At 52.3% G+C, this 21,270-nt stretch overlaps 1 protein-coding gene across 2 annotated transcripts in view; it reads left to right on the top strand.

The window, feature by feature from the left end:
- LOC308579595 (maestro heat-like repeat-containing protein family member 7) overlaps window positions 1-20,673 on the top strand; it is a 31,462-nt gene extending 10,789 nt beyond the window's left edge. The window contains exons 4-15 of one of the 2 annotated variants that reach the window (XM_081214183.1): window positions 251-376; window positions 835-939; window positions 2,451-2,583; window positions 3,541-3,650; window positions 5,210-5,359; window positions 5,437-5,591; window positions 15,397-15,538; window positions 15,943-16,139; window positions 16,721-16,858; window positions 18,062-18,170; window positions 19,042-19,182; window positions 20,346-20,673. In XM_081214183.1, coding sequence (XP_081070309.1) covers window positions 251-376; window positions 835-939; window positions 2,451-2,583; window positions 3,541-3,650; window positions 5,210-5,359; window positions 5,437-5,591; window positions 15,397-15,538; window positions 15,943-16,139; window positions 16,721-16,858; window positions 18,062-18,170; window positions 19,042-19,182; window positions 20,346-20,603 — 1,764 coding nt within the window. In that variant the 3' untranslated portion in view covers window positions 20,604-20,673. Of the gene's footprint in view, window positions 1-250; window positions 377-834; window positions 940-1,895; window positions 2,028-2,093; window positions 2,157-2,450; window positions 2,584-3,540; window positions 3,651-5,209; window positions 5,360-5,436; window positions 5,592-15,396; window positions 15,539-15,942; window positions 16,140-16,720; window positions 16,859-18,061; window positions 18,171-19,041; window positions 19,183-20,345 lie in introns of those variants that run through there. The other variant, XM_081214184.1, reaches the window with a different exon arrangement.
- The last annotated feature ends 597 nt before the right edge of the window (window positions 20,674-21,270 follow it).

Raw genomic sequence — 21,270 nt, 5'->3', positions numbered from 1 at the left:
AAATGGAGGGGGCGGGGGCTTCTTCCTCCAGTCACATAATTCAGGAATACTTTGAATTGGGCTCGAACCCAGCAAAGTAGGCACGGCACTGGAGTAAAACATTCCCTGCGGAACGCCCCCAGAAGAGTCGTAGTTTCCAAATCTTTCTGGGGGCAGCCCCGCAGAGAGCATGTTGCGGTAGTCAAGATGGCTTGCCGCTTTTGCTAATCCTTCTTGAACTCATCACCCTGTCCTTGGTTGGGGAGGCTAGGAATTACCTGAGAAGGTCAAGTTCCTGGACTGCATAGACCTCATCAGCGAAAACCTCAACAGCAGTAAGGTGGGCTACATTGGTCAATGTCACTACAACCCGACCCTGATAAGAGAAATTCTCATGGTGAGTAAGCCGACCCGTGTACATGTGAGTGCGAACGATGAAAATAGCCCTAAAAAACCACCCATTCATAAAAAGAGATGTGTAGCTAAAACAGCACCACCCATTCATAAAGAGAGATGTGTAGCCAAAACAGCACCACCCATTCATAAAGAGAGATGTGTAGCCAAAACAGCACCACCCATTCATAAAGAGAGATGGAAAAGCACAAACCAAAAAACACAACTCCCTGAGGGGGAGAAACTCCCGAAAACAGCCCAGAAAGGACTGGGCATGTTCGGGGGCTTTGTAATGCTTGCAGACCTTGTGGAGAGAAATGGGGAAGCAGGTTGGAGGGGGAATAGAACAAAATGCCCTAGAGCACTTCATGCTGCAACTCTGGGTTGCAGCTCCCACTTGTGCACTACAAGAATGCGTCTCATGAAATCTCCATGGATGCCGTCCTTTTTTTGCCGTTCCAGTTCCTTCTTCTTGAAACGGGATCCCCATCGGTCGAGGAGCGGATCATGGCCTTGTCCAGAATCACCAAGCTGGTCTGCTGCATCACGTCCCATTGCACACCCAAAGTGAGGCTCAGTCGCCCATTCCCAGGGCTGGTTTGGTTTAGCAAACTGCGTGGAAGTAGTTCAGGAAACCTCCAAACTACACCTGAAAGGAGTTCCCATAACTGCTGAACAATTCACCTGCAGTTTTTAGGGTTGCCATGTTCTGAAGAGCAAAAAGAGAGGACACATTTTCAGATTTTAGCTATGGATCGCTATGGCGAATCATGAAAAATAATGTAAATGGAGCAGTTCACTCTCTGCACGTGCTTTAAGATACTTTTTTGCTGTTCTTAGGTACAATTCTATGCTTCTATGATTTTACACTCCAGCCCAGCAGCTTTTAACCTTCTGCATGGTGGGGATTATTTCAACTTGAACAGTTTTTCGAATCATAGAATCACAGAATCGGAGAGTTCAAAATGAACTGAATTTGCTCACTTTTCCCCAAAGGAGGGGTGCTAAAAAATTGTAACACGACTTGGGAATTCAAAAGATATTTTGGCTAAATTAATATAATTTAGTTTTGCTTAGTGAGTAAAATTGCATAGAAATCATTAGAAATGATTGCCAAGTACTTGCAGTTATACTATATATTAATATGGCATTATTTTTATTTTTATTAAGCAATACGTGGCATTTTCAGAAGGTAAAATTAAAATTCTTTGGTTTTCCAAAAACCGTTTATGTGCTTCTTCCTCAAACGTACTTGCCAAGCTAAATGTTGTCCAGTCACAAAAATAATAGCAGATTTGAGTTCCTCACACCCAAAACCATTTTTTGAAAGATCCCTCACTGAAGGAATCTGGAAAAAAATTAAGTTTCACCCCGTAAAATAACACTCTCTAGTAGCCCATGTCAGTGTGCCACCTTCACAGGAAAGAGTAAAGGGGTGCATTCGGGGATATCTTGGCAGCAGGGTCCAAATCCATAGGGAGGTTGAATAAGGCCTCTTCTCTTTGCACCCCACTGCAGCCATGGTGGGTGGCATGACACAAAATGGCTGCTATGGGGTGTATGGGATGGCACAAAATGGCTGCCGTGGAGTGCGTGGCACGACACAAAATGGCTGCTGTGGGGTGCATGGGATGGCACAAAATGGCTGCTGTGGAGTGTGTGGCACGACAGAAAATGGCTGCTGTGGGGTGTCAGGTGTGACACAAAATAGCTGGTGTGAGGTGTGACACAAAATGGCTGCTGTGTGCATGGGACGGCACAAAATGGCTGCTGTGATGTGTGAGGTGTGGCACAAAATGGCTGCCGTGGAGTGCGTGGCACGACACAAAATGGCTGCTGTGGGGTGCATGGGATGGCACAAAATGGCTGCTGTGGAGTGTGTGGCACGACACAAAATGGCTGCTGTGGGGTGTCAGGTGTGACACAAAATAGCTGGTGTGAGCTGTGACACAAAATGGCTGCTGTGTGCATGGGACAGCACAAAATGGCTGCTGTGGGGTGCATGGGATGGCACAAAATGGCTGCCACACTTGAGGAGGAGTAGAAATGAGGTACTGTAGAATGATTCTCTCCTGCAGGAAATGAAGGACTTCAAGATGGGGAAGCTGGCGGGGCACCTGGCGCTTTGCAGCAAGGACTCCAGCGAGAGCGTGCGCCACTGGGCGGCCAACGCACTCCACTGCCTGTACACCCTGATCCTTCACCAGAAGAGTAAGAGCAAGGACCCGCCGGCCTTCCCCAAGATGGTTCCTGGCGGGGAAAGGGAAATAAATGGGTTGGCATGTTGGCAAGAGCTGGGAAGCGGGATGTCCCACCAGAGGAGATAAAGCAAAAAAGGGTCTTCGCTTAGAGCGTCTTCAGATTAGCAAGGGTGGCTTTGCCTTCTGAGCCTGCCTGGTGGAGGCTTGTTTCATGGCTGCTCCTGCTATTCCCCCAGGCTGTCTGTCAGCCCAACCCTGCCCTTCGGAGGGCCGGGTGGAGAGCCCTGGAGGGCCACCTTCAGGGTCCGGGTCTGAGCTTCCCTGCTGGCCGGCCTGAAGGAGTCTTGGGCGGCCTCCTCTCGCTCCTCCATCCCCTCTCCGCACCCTGCTTAGGGGTGACCATGTCCCTTGAGCTGACCCCCAACTCCTCCAGCTCCACTTTCCGTTGGGGTGACCCACTGGGGAAATCCGTGTCACGTGGTCCTTCAAAACCTCCAAAGGCCACCGTCCCAACGCTAATACATGGTGAGTATTGGCACCTATTTTGGGGGGGACAGGTGCAGCACTGTATATTTATATATCTATATGTATCTGTATCTATATCTCTCTCTCTCTCTAGATATACCGTATATACCGTTTCTTTGCATCTATCTACAGCTATAGCTATACAGTGGTACCTCTGGATGCGAATGGGATCTGTTCCGGAGCCCCGTTCGCATCCTGAGTAGAACGGAACACGCGACTGCGTGTCTGCACATGCGCAGGTCGTATTCCGTTGCTTACGCGCATGCGCGCAACGTCATTTTGAGCGTCTGCGCATGCGTGAGCGGCGAAACGCGTTCCGTTACTTCTGGGTCGCTGCGGAGATGTAGGTATGACTGTATCTATATCTATCTATCTATCTATCTATCTATCTATCTATCTTTCTATCTATCTAATCTCTGAGTTTCTTTGTACATTTCCTGAGGCCTGACGAATCATGAGAACGACACAGAATATATGGAGCTTATGCAGGACTGGAAAGAGGAAAAGATCTTATGGCTGGACTGGTTCTCTGACATCAGCACCACCACTATGGTAAACCTTTTTCACCAGCTCCAACGTGTGTCTTCTTCACACCTGGCAATTTTGGGCATGGACCTGTTTTACAGGTGCAGCTGAAATGAATGTAACCAACACAGGAGTTTGGAAACCCATCCAGTTCATCTAGATTAATAAAATTATGTTTTGTTTATAAAAAGGAAGCACGCCCAGTTGCGCACAGGCGCATGCAGAGAGGCAGGGCGGGCTGTGTCTGGGTGTTTGCCGCGCAGCCAAGGGCACACCTGAGTTTTGAGCTAGTAATCGTATAACTGAGCCCAGTGGCTCTTCAAAGGTCCTTCTCTGCTCCGCTGCTGTATCTGAGATCGTTTCAATGAGAGAGTTTAAAAAAAAGAAAGAGTGAATATGAAAAATGCTCAGCACTCAGAAAACTGAGTGATGGTGGGGGCAGCAGGGATATAAAAAAAATAGAGGGAGAGGGGATGCAATGGAGTATCCAAGAAATGGCCTGGCTGTCTGGCTGTCAGGTAAGAATCCTGAATAGGACCATTTAATGCTGCAGATTTTTAATTCCTAGTCCCAGTCCCCACTCAGAGGCCTCATCCACACATCAACTTGCCCCACAACTTTCCCCCAAGTAAAATCAATTTTTACAGCTGAATTGGAGCAAATGTCAATTGGTTGGCCTCCATTTTTAGCACTGGTTAGAAGTGTGGATGAGCCCTAACACTGGACTGTGGTCTTTCCTATACATAAGGAGAGCACTGCGACCTTTCCTGCAGCACCAGAATCATAGAATTGGAAGGGACCACAAGGATCACCTTGTCCAGGGTTTCCCAAATGTGGGTCTCCAGCTCTTTTTGGACTACAACTCCCATGATCCTTGAGCACTGGTCCTGCAAGATAAGGAAGATGGAAGCTGAAATATACTCAGAGTAGTCGCAAAGTGATTTCATGCTCTTTATTCAGCTTATAGTGGTGAGGAGGAATGAATGAAAGTCCCCTCAAAGTATCTGCTTTATATACATTATTTACACAGTGGGCTGCACATGATTGGCTAATTCTGGAATTCTACTGTAAGCCAATCAGGTTGTGGATTCACTTCTATCTGCAGCATGATTGGGTGGTTCCTGCCAACCAATCATACTGCTGCATTGTTCTTGGACCAATCAGACTGCTGCATTCTGAATCCTATTGTTCTAGGACCAATCAGACTGCTGCAATTTGGATCCTATTGTTCTAGGACCAATCAGACTGCTGCAATTTGGATCCTATTGTTCTAGGACCAATCAGACTGCTGCAATTTGGATCCTATTCAACTCAGTACATAACAGAAGCTGTAGTCCAGCAAGAGCTGGAGACCCACATTTGGGAAACCCCGATCTACTCCAACCCCCTGCAATGCAAGAAGCTTTGACCCAAAGTGAGGCTCGAACCCACAACCCTGGGATTAAGAGTCTCATGCTCTACCGACTGATCTTAAGGAGGGTCCCATAGCGAGTCAGCTCATCCCAAGATATGATCCCAGCCATGGTGGATCCCAGCTCTCTGGTGTAACCGCCACCAGGCTTTCAACGCACCCCTTCCCTTTTCAGAAATTCAAGAAATGCCTCCAAGGCGACGAGCAGATGGACTTCCTCCTCGCAGCCGTCAAGGGCATGAGGGACGACAACCTTTACCACACGAAGGCTGCCATCCTGATGCTGAAAGCCATGCTGAGGGATTCCCAGCCCATTTTCATGAAGGTACGCTGCCTTGGAGACTCCCGTTCCCCCTTCTCCTCTCTCCCCAGTCACCTCTTCGCTCCTCTTTCCCCCTGCAGGTGCCCAAAACCACCAGGTCCATGTATTTGAGTCTGGAGCACATCGGAGACCCGCAGGCCCGCCTGGAGGTCTTCCGGTTCCTCTTGCTTCTGGGGAAGAGCCGCCCTCAGGATGTGGTGAAGACCCTCCTGGCCTGCTCTGTCCAGTGTGACAGGTGAGCGAGATGGGGACAGGGGGATAAAAAGAAAAAGGATTTAAAATCCTTTTCGTACTGGCTAAATCAGTGGTTCTCGAACTTTTTTCTCTGGGCCACACTTTCAGAATAAAAATTTGCCTGTGGCACACCGACTTTTTGTCGATAAAAATATATTGGGAAAGGAATACTGTATTTTTCGCTCTATAAGACGCACCAGACCATAAGATGCACCTAGTTTTTGGAGAAGGAAAACAATAAAAAAAGTATTCTGAATCTCAGAAGCCAGAACAGCAAGAGGGATCGCTTCATAGTGATCCCTCTTACTGTTCTGGCTTCTGGGATAGCTGTGCAGCCTGCATTCGCTCCATAAGACGCACACACACTTCCCTTTAATTTTTAGGAGGGAAAAAGTGAGTCTTATAGAGCAAAAAATTCGGTAACTCCTAGCAGTGCTTGATTTATAACACAGAACACAACTACTTTGTAATATGATCATGGGACGTCCAGAAAGTATCAAACAATACAGCTATGTAAGAAGGTGAATCATTTCCAAAATGTAATTATAAACGAGCATGAAACTTAAGTATGTGTACAAACTCAGTGAGAGGTGTGAGCTTACTTTTGCCAGGTAATCTCATTTATATCAGGGTGGAATGTAGACACACATTAAAAAACACTGTGAAAATGCTTTTTTTAAAAAGCGTTTTGAAAAATGTATTGAATTTGCCATAAGCTCATGACTGCCATCTAGTGTCATGTTTGTATGTGTCAGAGCTGCTTCCAGATCCTAGCTCACAGAGGATCACGCTAGCCAGCGCTCACTTTATAAAAGTCTTTATTGATTTACAGTTTCCATTTCCAAGCCGGAGCGTGCAGCTCTACGTCTTATAAGCTAGACCGGCGAAGCTCCGTCTGAGTCCCCGCCTCCTGTACACCAACTTAATACCCTTGCCTTACTCCACCCTTTCCGCCTTTCCTTTCTTCTCTGGGTCCCTCTGCCCCCCGTGGTCCCTTCCTTCCGGGACTCTTCTGACGCTGACCCCCCGGACCCTTCTGTCTCCTTGCGGCGGGCTTTAGGACCTGGCTCCCTTTCCGGGCTGCTTACTGTGCCGCCTTCCTGTGCATTTGAACTTGGCGCGCGCGCCCAACCTTCCACTTTCCGCTTGACCGTTTCTTCGCTCTCCGATGGAGGTGTGGCCACTCCTGACTCATGCCCTCCCCCCTGCGGCGAGCCGCCGGATCCCGATGCCTGGCGCCCTTCCTCCCCACTGCGCTCTGTTGGGGACGTTGGCCCCGATTTCCCACTGCTGCTCTCTGAACCCCCTTTTGTCCCTTCTTCCTGGGGTGTCCCCCTAAACTCCCCCCTTGCTCTGGTCACTGGCGCTCCTTTCTGTGAATCTGCCGATTCACTGGAAAGACTCGGAGATCTCGGGTCGTCGTCATCGCTCATCTTTCCTTCGGACTCCTCCCCCTCGCTCTCTGTTTCCTCCCTTGCCCTCGCCTCTGCTCCTGAACCCCTGACATCCATCCCCCCCTCGAAGCCCCCCCTTCCCCCTCCCCTCCTTCAGGTGTGGGTGCTGGGTGCTCCATTGTCATGGGGACGAATGCCGGATACAGTTCGCTTCCCGTGGCTGGCATCCAACTGAAGACTTCCGGTTCTTCCTCCCTGCGCTCGTCGCCGACGGTCACCTCCTCTTCCATCTCTGTGCCGCCGTGCTCGAACCCAAGGTCCTCCCCGAACACGTCCATGTCCGTCTCACCCTCGCTTCCTTCTGGGGACGTTGCTCGTCCAGGACCCTCCAGCCACTTCCTGCGCCACTGCTCCTCTGGTCGATCATCCCACCAATACGAGGGTTCTGAGGCAGATCCCGAGGGTGACCCCTCCTGGGAACGTGTGTCCAGTGTCGGTTCCTCGCCCGAGTCGAACCCCCGGAACGTGCTGGCTGAAAGCGTGGGTGTGAAAAGCCAGTCGTCGAAAAACTCGGCTGGCATGGGCCTGTGCGGGAAGAGGGCATGAAACTCGTCTTTGAGTAGAGGTTCCTCCAAGGCGTAGTCCGGCACCCAGCTGTTGGCACTGGCTGGGGTGCCCTCTCTGGCGAGAAGGTATTCTACTCCCTCTTCCCCCCATCTAGAGTCCAAGATCTCAGTGACCTCGTTGATGGGCTCCTCCTGTGGCACTCCCCCCTGCTCGGTCCCCTCCCGGTGCGGACTCGGTGCCATTCCTGGCTCTTGAAATCTGTGAGGTGCCTTGTAGGGAGTGAGCACCGATCTGTGGAACACCGGATGCATCCTGGATCCCTCCGGAAGTGTCAGCCGGAAGGCCACCGGGTTGACCTGTGCCTCGACTTGGTAGGGCCCCAGTTGTTTATGCCCTAGCTTCTTCTTTGCTAACGATCTGGCCGGCACTGCGTGGGCTGCCAACCAGACCCAGTCGCCCACTTGGATCTCTTCGCCAACCCTCCTGTGTTTGTCCGCTTGCACCTTGTATGCGTGCTTAGCTAGCTCCAGCTGCCGCCGGAGCTGATCGTGGACCTCCTGCAACTCCGACGCGAACGCGTCCGCTGCCTGCGGCTCCCCCTCCCCCATTCTTTCCAGTCCCGGGAAGGTTCTGGGGTGCCTTCCATTGTTGGCGAAGAATGGCGTCACCCCTGTGGACACGTGCTTCGTGTTGTTGTAGGCGAACTCGGCGAGTGGCAGGTAATCCACCCACGTTGCAGGCTGTTGATTTGCATAACATCTGAGGTACTGCTGCATGATGGCATTGACTCGCTCCGCTTGCCCGTTGGTCTGCGGGTGTCTCGCCGACGCCAGGTTTATCTTGACGTTCAGGAAGCCCATCAGCTTCTGCCAGAAGTTCGAGATGAACTGTCGCCCCCGGTCGGACAGTATAGACCGCGGCAGACCGTGAACCTTGAACACGTGATCTATGAACAGTTTGGCGGTCTGTTCCGCCGTGGCCACCTTCGCACACGGAATGAAATGCGCCATCTTGGTGAACAAGTCCACCACCACTAGCACTGCTGTCTTGCCCCTCGAGCTGGGTAGATCCGTGACAAAGTCCAGGGCGACTCTCTCCCATGGTTCGAACGGGGTTTGCAGCGGTTCCAGCAGTCCCGCCGGCGGTCTGTGCACTGGCTTGGCCCTCTGGCAGGTGTCGCACCTCGCCACGTAGTCTGCGACTTCCCCTCTCATTCTGGGCCACCAGAAGTCTCTAGCGACTAATTCCATCGTCTTCTCCGTGCCAAAGTGCCCGGCAGTGGGCGCGTCGTGCAACTGCTGCAGTACCTTGGCGCGAAGTTCGTCTCCCGGCACGTAGATGGCCCCTTTACGGATGAGCAAACCATCGCGCTCCTGGAACTCGTCGGTCGTCGCCGTGCCCCTGTGCACCTCTGCCAATTTTGCTTGCGCAAAGGAGTCGTCCTGCAACGCTCGCCGTACCGCATCCAGGTCAACTGTTGCCGAAGCGCACGCCCACGCTGTCGGTGCAAAGATGTGCATGGCCGTCGCTGGCGTCACCTCCTCCAGGTATTGCGGTTTACGGGATAGGGCATCCGCCATGACGTTGGTGTCTCCTGGGACATACTCTATTCGGAAGTCGAAGTCCGCAAAGAACTCTGCCCAACGTATCTGCCTCTGATTCAGGAACTGCGCTGTGCGCCAGTGCTCTAGATTCTTGTGGTCCGTGCAGACCTGCACTGTGTGCTTGGCGCCGATCAGGAAGTGCCTCCACGCCTTGAATGCCGCATGAATGGCAAGCAACTCCCTGTCCCAGATGGTGTAGTTCTGTTCCGACTTGCTGAGCTTCCTGGAGTAGAACGCTCCTGGCCTCCAAACCCCCTGCGGGTCTTGCTGCAACAGGACTGCTCCCACGGCTCTGTCTGAAGCGTCCGTCTCCACCCTCATCGGTCTGCTGGGGTTGACATGTAGTAGCTGCTCTTCCGACGCAAAGAGACGCTTGAGTGCCTGAAAGGACTGCTCCGCCTGCTCCGTCCAGATGAACTTCTTTTTCTTGGAGCTGAGCGTGTCTGTGATGGCCGCCGTCTGCATTGCAAACCCCTTGATAAACTTGCGATAGAAGTTCGCAAAGCCGATAAACCGCTGGACCTCCTTCCGGTTGCGCGGGCTTTTCCAATCCAACACGGCGCGAACCTTGGCGCTGTCCATGGCGAGCCCCTTGTCTGACAACTTGTAGCCCAGGAAATCCACCTCCGACACGTCGAACTGGCACTTTTCCAGCTTGGCGTACAGCCTATGCTGCTGCAGTCTGCTCAGCACTTCCTTGACGTCTCTGTCGTGGGCCTGCTGCGATTCAGAAAATATCAGGATGTCATCCAGGAAGCAGACACACTTCTTGTAGAGGAGCCCCGCTAACACGTGATGCATGAAAGCTTGAAAACAGTGGGAGCCATTTTGCAGTCCAAACGGCATAACTCTGTATTCGTAGGTGCCCAGGGGCGTGAACATGGCTGTCTTCCACTCATCGCCTTCCCGCACGCGAATGAGGTTGTACGCCCCTCGCAGGTCCAACTTGGTGAACACGCGTCCTTTGCGCACCGTCGCGAGGAGGTCGTCGATCCTGGGCATGGGGAAATCCGATGGCTTGATCATGCTGTTCAAGGTCCGATAGTCCACTACGAGCCTTTTTTGGGGCGTGTCCTTCTTCTTGACAAAGAATACAGGACTGCCCCCCACTGCCCTGGACTCCCGGATGAAACCGCGCTCCAAATTATGATCTATGAACCCTTTGAGTTCCTGTAGTTTGTCCTCAGACATAGAATACAGCTTCCCTTTTGGCAGCGCCGCCCCTGGCAGGAGGTCAATCTTGCAGTCATATGGTCTGTGGGGGGGTAGCTTGTCCGCCTCCTTCTCGCAGAAAACCTCCAAAAATCCTGCGTATTTGTGGGGGACTGCTTGCAGCGTCCCCAGCTGCAGCTGAGACTCCTCTTCCTCCCCCTCCTGCTGGGGCAGGATGCAGTGTTCAGCACAATAGGAAGAGCCGAAGATCAGCTGCCGCTGGTACCAAGCCAGCGTCGGGCTGTGCCTGTCCAGCCAACTCATGCCCAATACAATAGGCGTGTCCGACAGTTGGGTGACATTAAAACTGATGATTTCCCTGTGATTTCCAAGTCGCATCACCATTAGTGGCGTTTGCTTCACCACCTGCCCCCCGAGCAGCTCCCTGCCATCCACCGTGACGACCTGCAGGGGCAGCGTGGCAGGCAGCAACTGTATAGCGTGCTGATCGACGAAGTCTTGCCCTATAAAGTCCGCGTTGCTGCCAGAGTCAACGGTGATTGGCACGTCCATCGTGAGTCCATTGGGTAGCTGGAGCGATGCGGTGAGCTGCACCACTGGTTTGGGCGGGAGGGGGTCTGTGGGCTGCAAAATCTCTGGGGACTGCTTCACTGACACGTCTGGCTGGGCCCCAGTGCCTCTTTCTCCAGCCAGACTCCGTCGTTTCCCTGCTGTGGTTCTCTGTGCTGAGTAGCTGCAGTTACCGTTGCAGAGGCTGCAGTGTGTTTGTGGATCCTCTGGGGACACTCTTTCGCCATGTGCTGAGGACTGTCGCAGATGTAGCACTTCCGGTTCCCTCTAGGAGGCTTCGCCTTGACTGCTCCCGGCGCTAGGGCTCTGGTAGCTGACTGAGCCCTGGCACCTCCAACCTCCATAGGTTCCGCTCCCCCTCCTGGCGGAGGCGTAGATTGCGCACGCGCTGCTTCCCTGGGAACGAAGGAAAACCCTCTCGCTGGTTCGCGCCCTTCGTCCCTGCTCCATGGACGTTCTTCCAGACGCACCCCAACCGTCAGCGCCCTCTGAACGACCTCCTGCGTGCTCCGGGGTCTCTCCCCCCTCGCAATTTCATCTTTAACCGCGCCGCTCAAGCCTTCCCAAAAGAGGTCTCTGACTGGAGCCGAATCTCTGTCCCATTCCAGGGCACTGACCAGTGCAAAAAAGCGGGCATGATACTGCCTTACGCTGGCCCTCCCCTGCTTTAGTCCGTGTACCTCTTTCCGGGCAAGATCCACGTCTATGCTTGATAAAAAACACGCATCCATCGCTTTAATGAAGGCATCCGCATTTCGGAGCGCCGGATCCTTATCTCTCCACAAATTGTGCAGCCATGCTTTAGCATCTCCATGCAAATGGGACAGGATAAACCCCACCTTCTCTTGCTCATCTCTAAAGTCCTTGTCCAGCAGTTGCAGCGCACACTGTACATCTGCTCGGAAGTTGGGGTACTGTTGTAAATTCCCATCGAAGTGAGATACTAGACCGCCTGCTCTTCTCCCCAACCCAATTCCCTCCGGTTTGGGTGTCAGTTCCCCTTGCTTCGTAAGCATTTCCAACCTGACCTGGAGATCCTTGTAGGCGGCGGCTGCTTCCCCCTCTCTCTTCCTGGATGCGAGTACCTCAGCATTCAGTTGTGTCACTGCTTCTCGCAGATCCGCTATCTGCTGTTCGGCAGTCATCTTGTCTGCCGTTCGTGAGCTCGCGAGTAGGCACCAGTCTTCACCCCTCTCTGCGAGGCTTTAGGTGCCAAATATGAGACGGAGCTTACTGTCAGAGCTGCTTCCAGATCCTAGCTCACAGAGGATCACGCTAGCCAGCGCTCACTTTATAAAAGTCTTTATTGATTTACAGTTTCCATTTCCAAGCCGGAGCGTGCAGCTCTACGTCTTATAAGCTAGACCGGCGAAGCTCCGTCTGAGTCCCCGCCTCCTGTACACCAACTTAATACCCTAGCCTTACTCCACCCTTTCCGCCTTTCCTTTCTTCTCTGGGTCCCTCTGCCCCCCGTGGTCCCTTCCTTCCGGGACTCTTCTGACGCTGACCCCCCGGACCCTTCTGTCTCCTTGCGGCGGGCTTTAGGACCTGGCTCCCTTTCCGGGCTGCTTACTGTGCCGCCTTCCTGTGCATTTGAACTTGGCGCGCGCGCCCAACCTTCCACTTTCCGCTTGACCGTTTCTTCGCTCTCCGATGGAGGTGTGGCCACTCCTGACTCATGCCCTCCCCCCTGCGGCGAGCCGCCGGATCCCGATGCCTGGCGCCCTTCCTCCCCACTGCGCTCTGTTGGGGACGTTGGCCCCGATTTCCCACTGCTGCTCTCTGAACCCCCTTTTGTCCCTTCTTCCTGGGGTGTCCCCCTAAACTCCCCCCTTGCTCTGGTCACTGGCGCTCCTTTCTGTGAATCTGCCGATTCACTGGAAAGACTCGGAGATCTCGGGTCGTCGTCATCGCTCATCTTTCCTTCGGACTCCTCCCCCTCGCTCTCTGTTTCCTCCCTTGCCCTCGCCTCTGCTCCTGAACCCCTGACATCCATCCCCCCCTCGAAGCCCCCCCTTCCCCCTCCCCTCCTTCAGGTGTGGGTGCTGGGTGCTCCATTGTCATGGGGACGAATGCCGGATACAGTTCGCTTCCCGTGGCTGGCATCCAACTGAAGACTTCCGGTTCTTCCTCCCTGCGCTCGTCGCCGACGGTCACCTCCTCTTCCATCTCTGTGCCGCCGTGCTCGAACCCAAGGTCCTCCCCGAACACGTCCATGTCCGTCTCACCCTCGCTTCCTTCTGGGGACGTTGCTCGTCCAGGACCCTCCAGCCACTTCCTGCGCCACTGCTCCTCTGGTCGATCATCCCACCAATACGAGGGTTCTGAGGCAGATCCCGAGGGTGACCCCTCCTGGGAACGTGTGTCCAGTGTCGGTTCCTCGCCCGAGTCGAACCCCCGGAACGTGCTGGCTGAAAGCGTGGGTGTGAAAAGCCAGTCGTCGAAAAACTCGGCTGGCATGGGCCTGTGCGGGAAGAGGGCATGAAACTCGTCTTTGAGTAGAGGTTCCTCCAAGGCGTAGTCCGGCACCCAGCTGTTGGCACTGGCTGGGGTGCCCTCTCTGGCGAGAAGGTATTCTACTCCCTCTTCCCCCCATCTAGAGTCCAAGATCTCAGTGACCTCGTTGATGGGCTCCTCCTGTGGCACTCCCCCCTGCTCGGTCCCCTCCCGGCGCGGACTCGGTGCCGTTCCTGGCTCTTGAAATCTGTGAGGTGCCTTGTAGGGAGTGAGCACCGATCTGTGGAACACCGGATGCATCCTGGATCCCTCCGGAAGTGTCAGCCGGAAGGCCACCGGGTTGACCTGTGCCTCGACTTGGTAGGGCCCCAGTTGTTTATGCCCTAGCTTCTTCTTTGCTAACGATCTGGCCGGCACTGCGTGGGCTGCCAACCAGACCCAGTCGCCCACTTGGATCTCTTCGCCAACCCTCCTGTGTTTGTCCGCTTGCACCTTGTATGCGTGCTTAGCTAGCTCCAGCTGCCGCCGGAGCTGATCGTGGACCTCCTGCAACTCCGACGCGAACGCGTCCGCTGCCTGCGGCTCCCCCTCCCCCATTCTTTCCAGTCCCGGGAAGGTTCTGGGGTGCCTTCCATTGTTGGCGAAGAACGGCGTCACCCCTGTGGACACGTGCTTCGTGTTGTTGTAGGCGAACTCGGCGAGTGGCAGGTAATCCACCCACGTTGCAGGCTGTTGATTTGCATAACATCTGAGGTACTGCTGCATGATGGCATTGACTCGCTCCGCTTGCCCGTTGGTCTGCGGGTGTCTCGCCGACGCCAGGTTGATCTTGACGTTCAGGAAGCCCATCAGCTTCTGCCAGAAGTTCGAGATGAACTGTCGCCCCCGGTCGGACAGTATAGACCGCGGCAGACCGTGAACCTTGAACACGTGATCTATGAACAGTTTGGCGGTCTGTGCTTACTGTGCCGCCTTCCTGTGCATTTGAACTTGGCGCGCGCGCCCAACCTTCCACTTTCCGCTTGACCGTTTCTTCGCTCTCCGATGGAGGTGTGGCCACTCCTGACTCATGCCCTCCCCCCTGCGGCGAGCCGCCGGATCCTGATGCCTGGCGCCCTTCCTCCCCACTGCGCTCTGTTGGGGACGTTGGCCCCGATTTCCCACTGCTGCTCTCTGAACCCCCTTTTGTCCCTTCTTCCTGGGGTGTCCCCCTAAACTCCCCCCTTGCTCTGGTCACTGGCGCTCCTTTCTGTGAATCTTCCGATTCACTGGAAAGACTCGGAGATCTCGGGTCGTCGTCATCGCTCATCTTTCCTTCGGACTCCTCCCCCTCGCTCTCTGTTTCCTCCCTTGCCCTCGCCTCTGATCCTGAACCCCTGACAGTATGATTCAGGTAGGTAGCCATGTTGGTCTGACGCAGTAGAAATATATTTTAAAAATTGATAAAAAATGTCCAGTGGCACCTTAGAGACCAACTAAGTTTGTTCTTGGTATGAGCTTTCATGTGCATGCATCGTATCTGAAGAAGTGTGCATGCAGATGAAAACTCATACCGATAGTTGGTCTCAGGTGCTACTGGACAATTTATTTTATTATATATATATATTTCTATGTTTGTATGATGCACACTTAAAACGTTATATTTGCAGCTGTATAGCTGAGTCCCAGGTCTCATTTGGGACAAGCAAACTCTCATCTCATCAACGCAGAGATGCCTTTCTCTTTTCCGCTCTCTCCTATTTGTCAGAACTGAACATCCCTGCTCACAACAATAGGTCATGGAGAACTGCAGAAGAACAGCCAATGCTCTTTTCCTTTTTTTAAAATTAAAAGCGCATTTATTCACAAGTTACACTCCATCTTTCTCCACTCTCACAGAATGACCCCTCCAGTCCTAAGTCCCACATCACTGCCTAGCCAGTGCTCTTGAAGAGAGGGGCACCACACACATACTGGTCTAAATCGCCTTTCTCTCGTTTTGCCGTAATCTGAACGCATTTTGTGCGCCAACCGAAGCCCCTGCTTCTCCCCCCCCTCGCAGCACCGCCTTCGCCATGTGGAACAGCTTAACCTTCTTCTCCGACACTGCGCAGAAGGTCCTTGCCGTGTTGCAGTCCATCCTGCAGGAGCAGCCGATCTACTGGGATGGCCCCAGGGTTAAGGCCTCCTTGCAACCCTTGGCTGTAAGTGCTGGCAGGACTCTGGCCCCCAAGAAAGCACCCAAAGAGCAAAGCGGCCCTGTGCGTGACATCTCCAAGGCCCATCCCCGGGGCCTGTCTGCCCACGAGTCCGAGGGAAGCGACCCGCCTCGGGCGGCGGACTTCCACAGGGCAGTGCCACTGTAAGCACAGCACCCACCTCTGCTGGGTCACACAGTGGCAGCACTTCCGGATACCTCTCCCGAAGCCACCACACGACCCTGGTAAGGGAGGCAAGAGGGGGGGGCAAAGTGAAACAGACCCCAGAGATGCCTCTTTGGCATCCGGGTGGCCATTTGAGGCACCTAAGGACGTGGCCAGGAAGGGAAGTGGGCGGGAAATTCCTCTCCTTGCTCAGGTACGATCAGGCGCCTTGACCGACCTCCCAGGCCAACTCAGCGTTTTACGAGATCTTGAGGCGCCCGTCCCCAGCCTGCCACGAGGTGCTGAGAGAGATGTTCACCACGCTGTCCATAGCAGTCCTCTGCCAAATCTCCTTCGCCGTGTACTTTACACCAGAGGAGACAGATGTCTACACGACGGCCTGCATCCGCCAGGAGATCCCCACCCCTCCTGCTCCCTTCAGGTGCGCTTCTTTCGGTTCATCCGATTTTCCCTGTTTGTCACAGGCAGGGTCGACTGATACTGCGGTAGCCCTCTAGCCAGGGCGGCCGGACGTACGCACACAGCTCCCTGCTGAGCCGGACTTCGCTCCTCGTCCAGCCCAAGGTTGTTTTTGGGGAAATTGTCTTTTTAATTTGTGACATGATACACAGCGACAGCCTCCACTTAAAGAATGGCAGCTTCTGTCTTGTCACGCCAGGCTGTGCTTTCGCAAGTTTCTGGTCCTCAAGGCTGCATGCAGAAAAAAGCCTGTAAATGCATGGGTGTTTTCTTCGAAATGCTTAGCGGCGTGGGGATCACATGCGAGTGACGGTAGCCAGGATTGCTGTGATCAAGGGAACAACTTCAGCACAAGTTGGTCTCCGCACCCCAACCCCTGTGGTGCCCGGGACTCTGTGAGAGCCAGCTATCTTTTACCAGCATAAACTATGAGGCACAATGGCCTACCCAAATCACTGAGGTAATGCATGCCACCCCTTTGAGGAACTGCTGTAAACCCAGCACAAGAAATCCATTCTAATACGGATTTGTCTCTGTGTGCAGGTCTGCTTTGAAAACTTTCAAAGGCCTCATCAGGCGCGAAGGAGATGAGGACCTCATCCTCATCATGAACAAGAACAGAGGTTCAGAACTCCTGTTGCATCGCAGGACCCACCTGAAAGGCCTCGCTCTCTTTGCCAGGTAAGCACATTGCTGTTAAAAGGAGCAGCGAGATCTGAAGAGTTTCTTTGGGGGAGATCCCTAAGGCGTGGAACTTCATATCAGCCCCATAAGGGTCTGGATGGCATTGAATGTGGACTAAGAGGGCAGGGGAGAGTGAATGGAACCAAGCACCTTGAAAGGGAGGAGGGAGATAGAGACTCTGAGGTCTAAAACCATTTCATTGTCCAGATAGGTAATTAATAATAATAATAATAATAATAATAATAATAATAATAATAATAATTTATTATTTATACCCCGCCCATCAGGCTGGGCTTCTCCAGCCACTCTGGGCGGCTTCCAAAAGAATATTAAAATACTATAATACATCAAACATTAAAAGCTTCCTGAAACAGGGCTGCCTTCAGATGTCTTCTAAAAGTCTGGTAGTTGTTGTTCTCTTTGACATCTGGTGGGAGGGTGTTCCACAGGGAGGGCGCCATTACCAAGAAGGCCCTCTGCCTGGTTCCCTGTAACTTGGCTTCTCGCAGTGAGGGAACCGCCAGAAGGCCCTCGGCGCTGGACCTCAGTGTCTGGGCTGAATGATGGGGGTGGAGACGCTCCTTCAGATATACTGGACTGAGGCCGTTTAGGGCTTGAAAGGTCAGCACCAACACTTTGAATTGTGCTTGGAAATGTACTGGGAGCCAGTGTAGGTCTTTCAGTACCGGTGTTATGTGGTCTCGGCGGCCGCTCCCAGTCACCAGTCTGGCTGCCGAATTAGTTGTGGTTTCTGGGTCACCTTCAAAGGTAGCCCCACGTAGAGCCCATTGCAGTAGTCCATTTCTCAGTTCATACCAAGAAGCCGTTTTCAGGTGTCTCCAAAATAGGAGCTGCCCATAAACTTTGATGGAGAAATCAAATAATTAATCATGACTGGGATTGGGCCACTAGCACGTCCAGTCCTCCCCGTCACCCATTCAGCGAGAATGGAATCCACTCTGCAGCATTTTGTTGCAGGGCCTTCCTTGTGTATCCCCATAGCTAGCTCAGGTGGTGTGTTATGACAGCTCTGTAGTCAAAGCACGAGGGCTGAGAAGCAAGAGGGAGGTATGCTCCGCATGTTCCCCGAAAATGGAACAGAATATCGGGAAAGAAGACATGGCTGGCTGGATCAGGGGGGAAGAACACTCCATTTTGCAATGTTTTGGACACCCAGTTTTTCTGTTTTTCAATGACAAGAGAGATAGTCCGGGGCGAGGGAAGCGAAAGGATGTTGCCTTACTTGTTGGAGATTCTGGAAAGCGAGGGGTATCCGAAGCACATCACTGTGATGCCTTTCTTAACTGAGGTGAGCCTTGTTTTCTGGAGGTAGGTGGGTCTGATTAATTGCACAGCTGATCCGCCCCAGCCCCTCTTAGACTCCCATCTGCTTCCCCCAAGAGCATCATAGCCAAAGCCATTCCCCTAACCCACATTTTTGGCAAATCAAGCTGTGCACAGTTGTTTTCAGCGGACTGCAAAGGCTTCCAGAGCCCAGCGCACTGCACCTCCCGAGCCACAAAACTTAGCTGTGGTCACGTCTGCTTTGTGGTGGGCCCTGCGTCTCAGCTGCTTGAAGGAGTTTGCAGAGACCAGTGCAGAGAGCTTTGCAAGCCCTGACGACACATATTTGGCCCCTGTGGGCCAAACAGGGAGGTCTGGCAAGCAGAGCTGCTCCCCCCCCCCCACATAAGGCATGCTGAGGCAGTCGCCTCAAGATGACACACCCAAGGAGCACGCAGCTTGATAAAAATAATAATACCTTTATTGTCATTGTACAACCTGTGTACAATGAAATTAAACAAGCTCCCCCCCCCCCCGCAACACTCAATCTCTTATCGAACAACACACCACCTCGCAAGTCAATTTCACAGTGTCATTTTCTGTTCAACAGTCTAACAGGCCACGGATAGAAGCTATTTTTTAGCCTGTTGGTACGGCTGATTATACTTCTATATCTCCTGCCCGAGGGTAGAAGATTAAAGAGGTGATGGCCGGGGTGTGAGCCATCCCTGATAATTTTTCTCGCTCTCCTAAGGCAACAATCCCTTGCAATGTCATCTTGCTACCTCCTGGCCTCCTCCTCCTGCTCCTCTTTGGCCTGATCCAGCAAGCTCTTCTCGTGTTTTCATGTTCAAGGCCTGCTGCTGCCAGTTCTGCACATTCTTCTTCCCTTCTAGTTCCTTCATAAGGGAGCCTTAGCGCCAGCTATGGAAGATAGCATCATTGAGCAGCTGTGCCGGCAGGTGAAGGCCAGCCGGTGGGAGCTCAGATCCCTAGCTCTCGACGGCATGATTTGCTTTTTGGATCATCAAGAGAAGGTGAGAGACACACAGTGATCTACCAGCAGACCAATAGGTCTTCCCAGTGGGTGGGGAGCGTACCATCCTCTAGATCAGGGTTTCCCAAACGGGGGCCTCCAGCTGTTTTGGGACTACAACTCCCATCATCCCTAGCTAGCAGGACCAGTAGTCAGGGATGATGGGAATTGTAGTCCCAAAACAGCTGGAGGCCCCCGTTTGGGAAACCCTGCTCTAGATATTGCCTAATTACACCTGCTGGACAGAGGTTGACTACCACTGTTCTGTATTCTCAATATTATTATTATTATTATTATCATTATCATCACCAGTTTTCAATTTATTATAGAACCACAAAATAAATAAACAATAGCAAAAATTCAATCAGATATCTAACTAAAGGCAGGGCATGCAAAACCTAAACGAACTGAATAACACACAATCTAAGGTCATGACAGCCACATTTCTCTAGAGGGCATGGGGATAGATACCTGTGAGTCTGAAACTAAGCTATATGAAATAAAATCCCTCCACACTGAGTAGAAATGACCAGAATATTCCTGTCCATTAGAGACCCATAGCTTATGTGTTACTTTTTTCTGCAGTAACTAAATTCCAAATATTTTTATACCATAATGATATTAGTCTTTGGGGTTGTTTTTTTTTACAATTTCCATTGTTGTGCCATAGGGATCCCAGCAACATCTGTGTCGGATGTTTCTTCCGGCAAAATGTCTTCATGGTACATGTCCACGTATTTAGTAGGGAAAACAGAGGAGAAATCTGAATATGTGTTTTGATAATATCTAGTATCGCCTGATGAATTTTCTTCCAGAATAAAAGCAACCTGTGGGCATTCCCACCAGATATGGGGAAGGAAAATCCCTTTATTCCTGCAAACTCTCCAACAGTTTGGTGAACAGATGTGGAATTCATAAGGAACATCTGCATGTGCAGATGCTGATCTTTTAATGGCTTGGAATCCGAAATACTTTCTGGCCCATGTCTTCTACGCCACCATTTTAATCTTTTTGACAAGGAGGGCGGGGAAGCAGCCATGAGGTTTTGGTTCTCTGTGGCATCTTGTGTTCTGTTCAAAGCTAAAGATTCCCCGGAAGAAAGACACGGAAACTAACTTTGTTGCTTCTCTGGAGATCTGTGACTCAGCCTTTTGTGTCGCGCAGATGAAAAAACTGAAGACTGCCTTTCCAGATATCATAGCCAGGCTGCGCGACGCTGACAGAGACATCAACGTGAAGGCTCTCAAGCTCCTGCCAGACCTCCTGAAGTGTCAGAGCAGGGAGGTGAACTCCCTCACTGTCGAGGTGGCCACCAGCGTGATGCCACTTTTTGACGACGTGAGTCAGGCCAGGTGCAGGTGGAGCAGCACCCGTGGGCACAGGGCAGGCCCCAGTGGCTGGGTGTGGAGTTGGTGGGAATGATCTCTCGGGGAGCCACCCAATGTTTGTGTGTGTCTACAGCTTTTCCCTGCCATTTTGTGCTGCAGTTTCATCCCAGTATTTGATCAAGATATGAGCGCCCTATTGTTCTAGGACCAATCAGACTGCTGCATTCTGAATCCTATTGTTCTAGGACCAATCAGACTGCTGCATTCTAAATCCTATTGTTCTAGGACCAATCAGACTGCTGCATTCTAAATCCTATTGTTCTAGGACCAATCAGACTGCTGCATTCTGAATCCTATTGTTCTAGGACCAATCAGACTGCTGCATTCTAAATCCTATTGTTCTAGGACCAATCAGACTGCTGCATTCTGAACTCAGTACATGACAGAGATGGAACTGGTTGGGAAAAGTACAGCCAAGTGTATCTTCAGAAGGGATGGGAGTTATTTCCTGGTGCAATCCTGCACCTGGCAATGGCATTCAGAATTGCCAGGGTCTGCTCCATCTGTTTTGCTGCCTGGGATGAAAATTTATGTCACCCGACTGAGCTGGATAGCTCAGTCGATATAGCAGGCATAGGCAAACTCGGGCAAACTCAAATCCATGGACCTGAGATTAAGAGTCTTACACTCTACTGCAGGCGTAGGCAAACTCGGCCCTCCAGATGTTTTTGGGACTACAACTGCCATCATCCCTCACTGGT

This window comes from Podarcis bocagei (genome assembly GCF_964188305.1).
Source record: "Podarcis bocagei genome assembly, contig: HAP1_SCAFFOLD_231, whole genome shotgun sequence".
Taxonomy (NCBI): domain Eukaryota; kingdom Metazoa; phylum Chordata; class Lepidosauria; order Squamata; family Lacertidae; genus Podarcis; species Podarcis bocagei.
The sequence above is the reverse complement of the archived record's forward strand: the minus strand, read 5'-3'. Positions and strand labels throughout refer to the sequence as shown.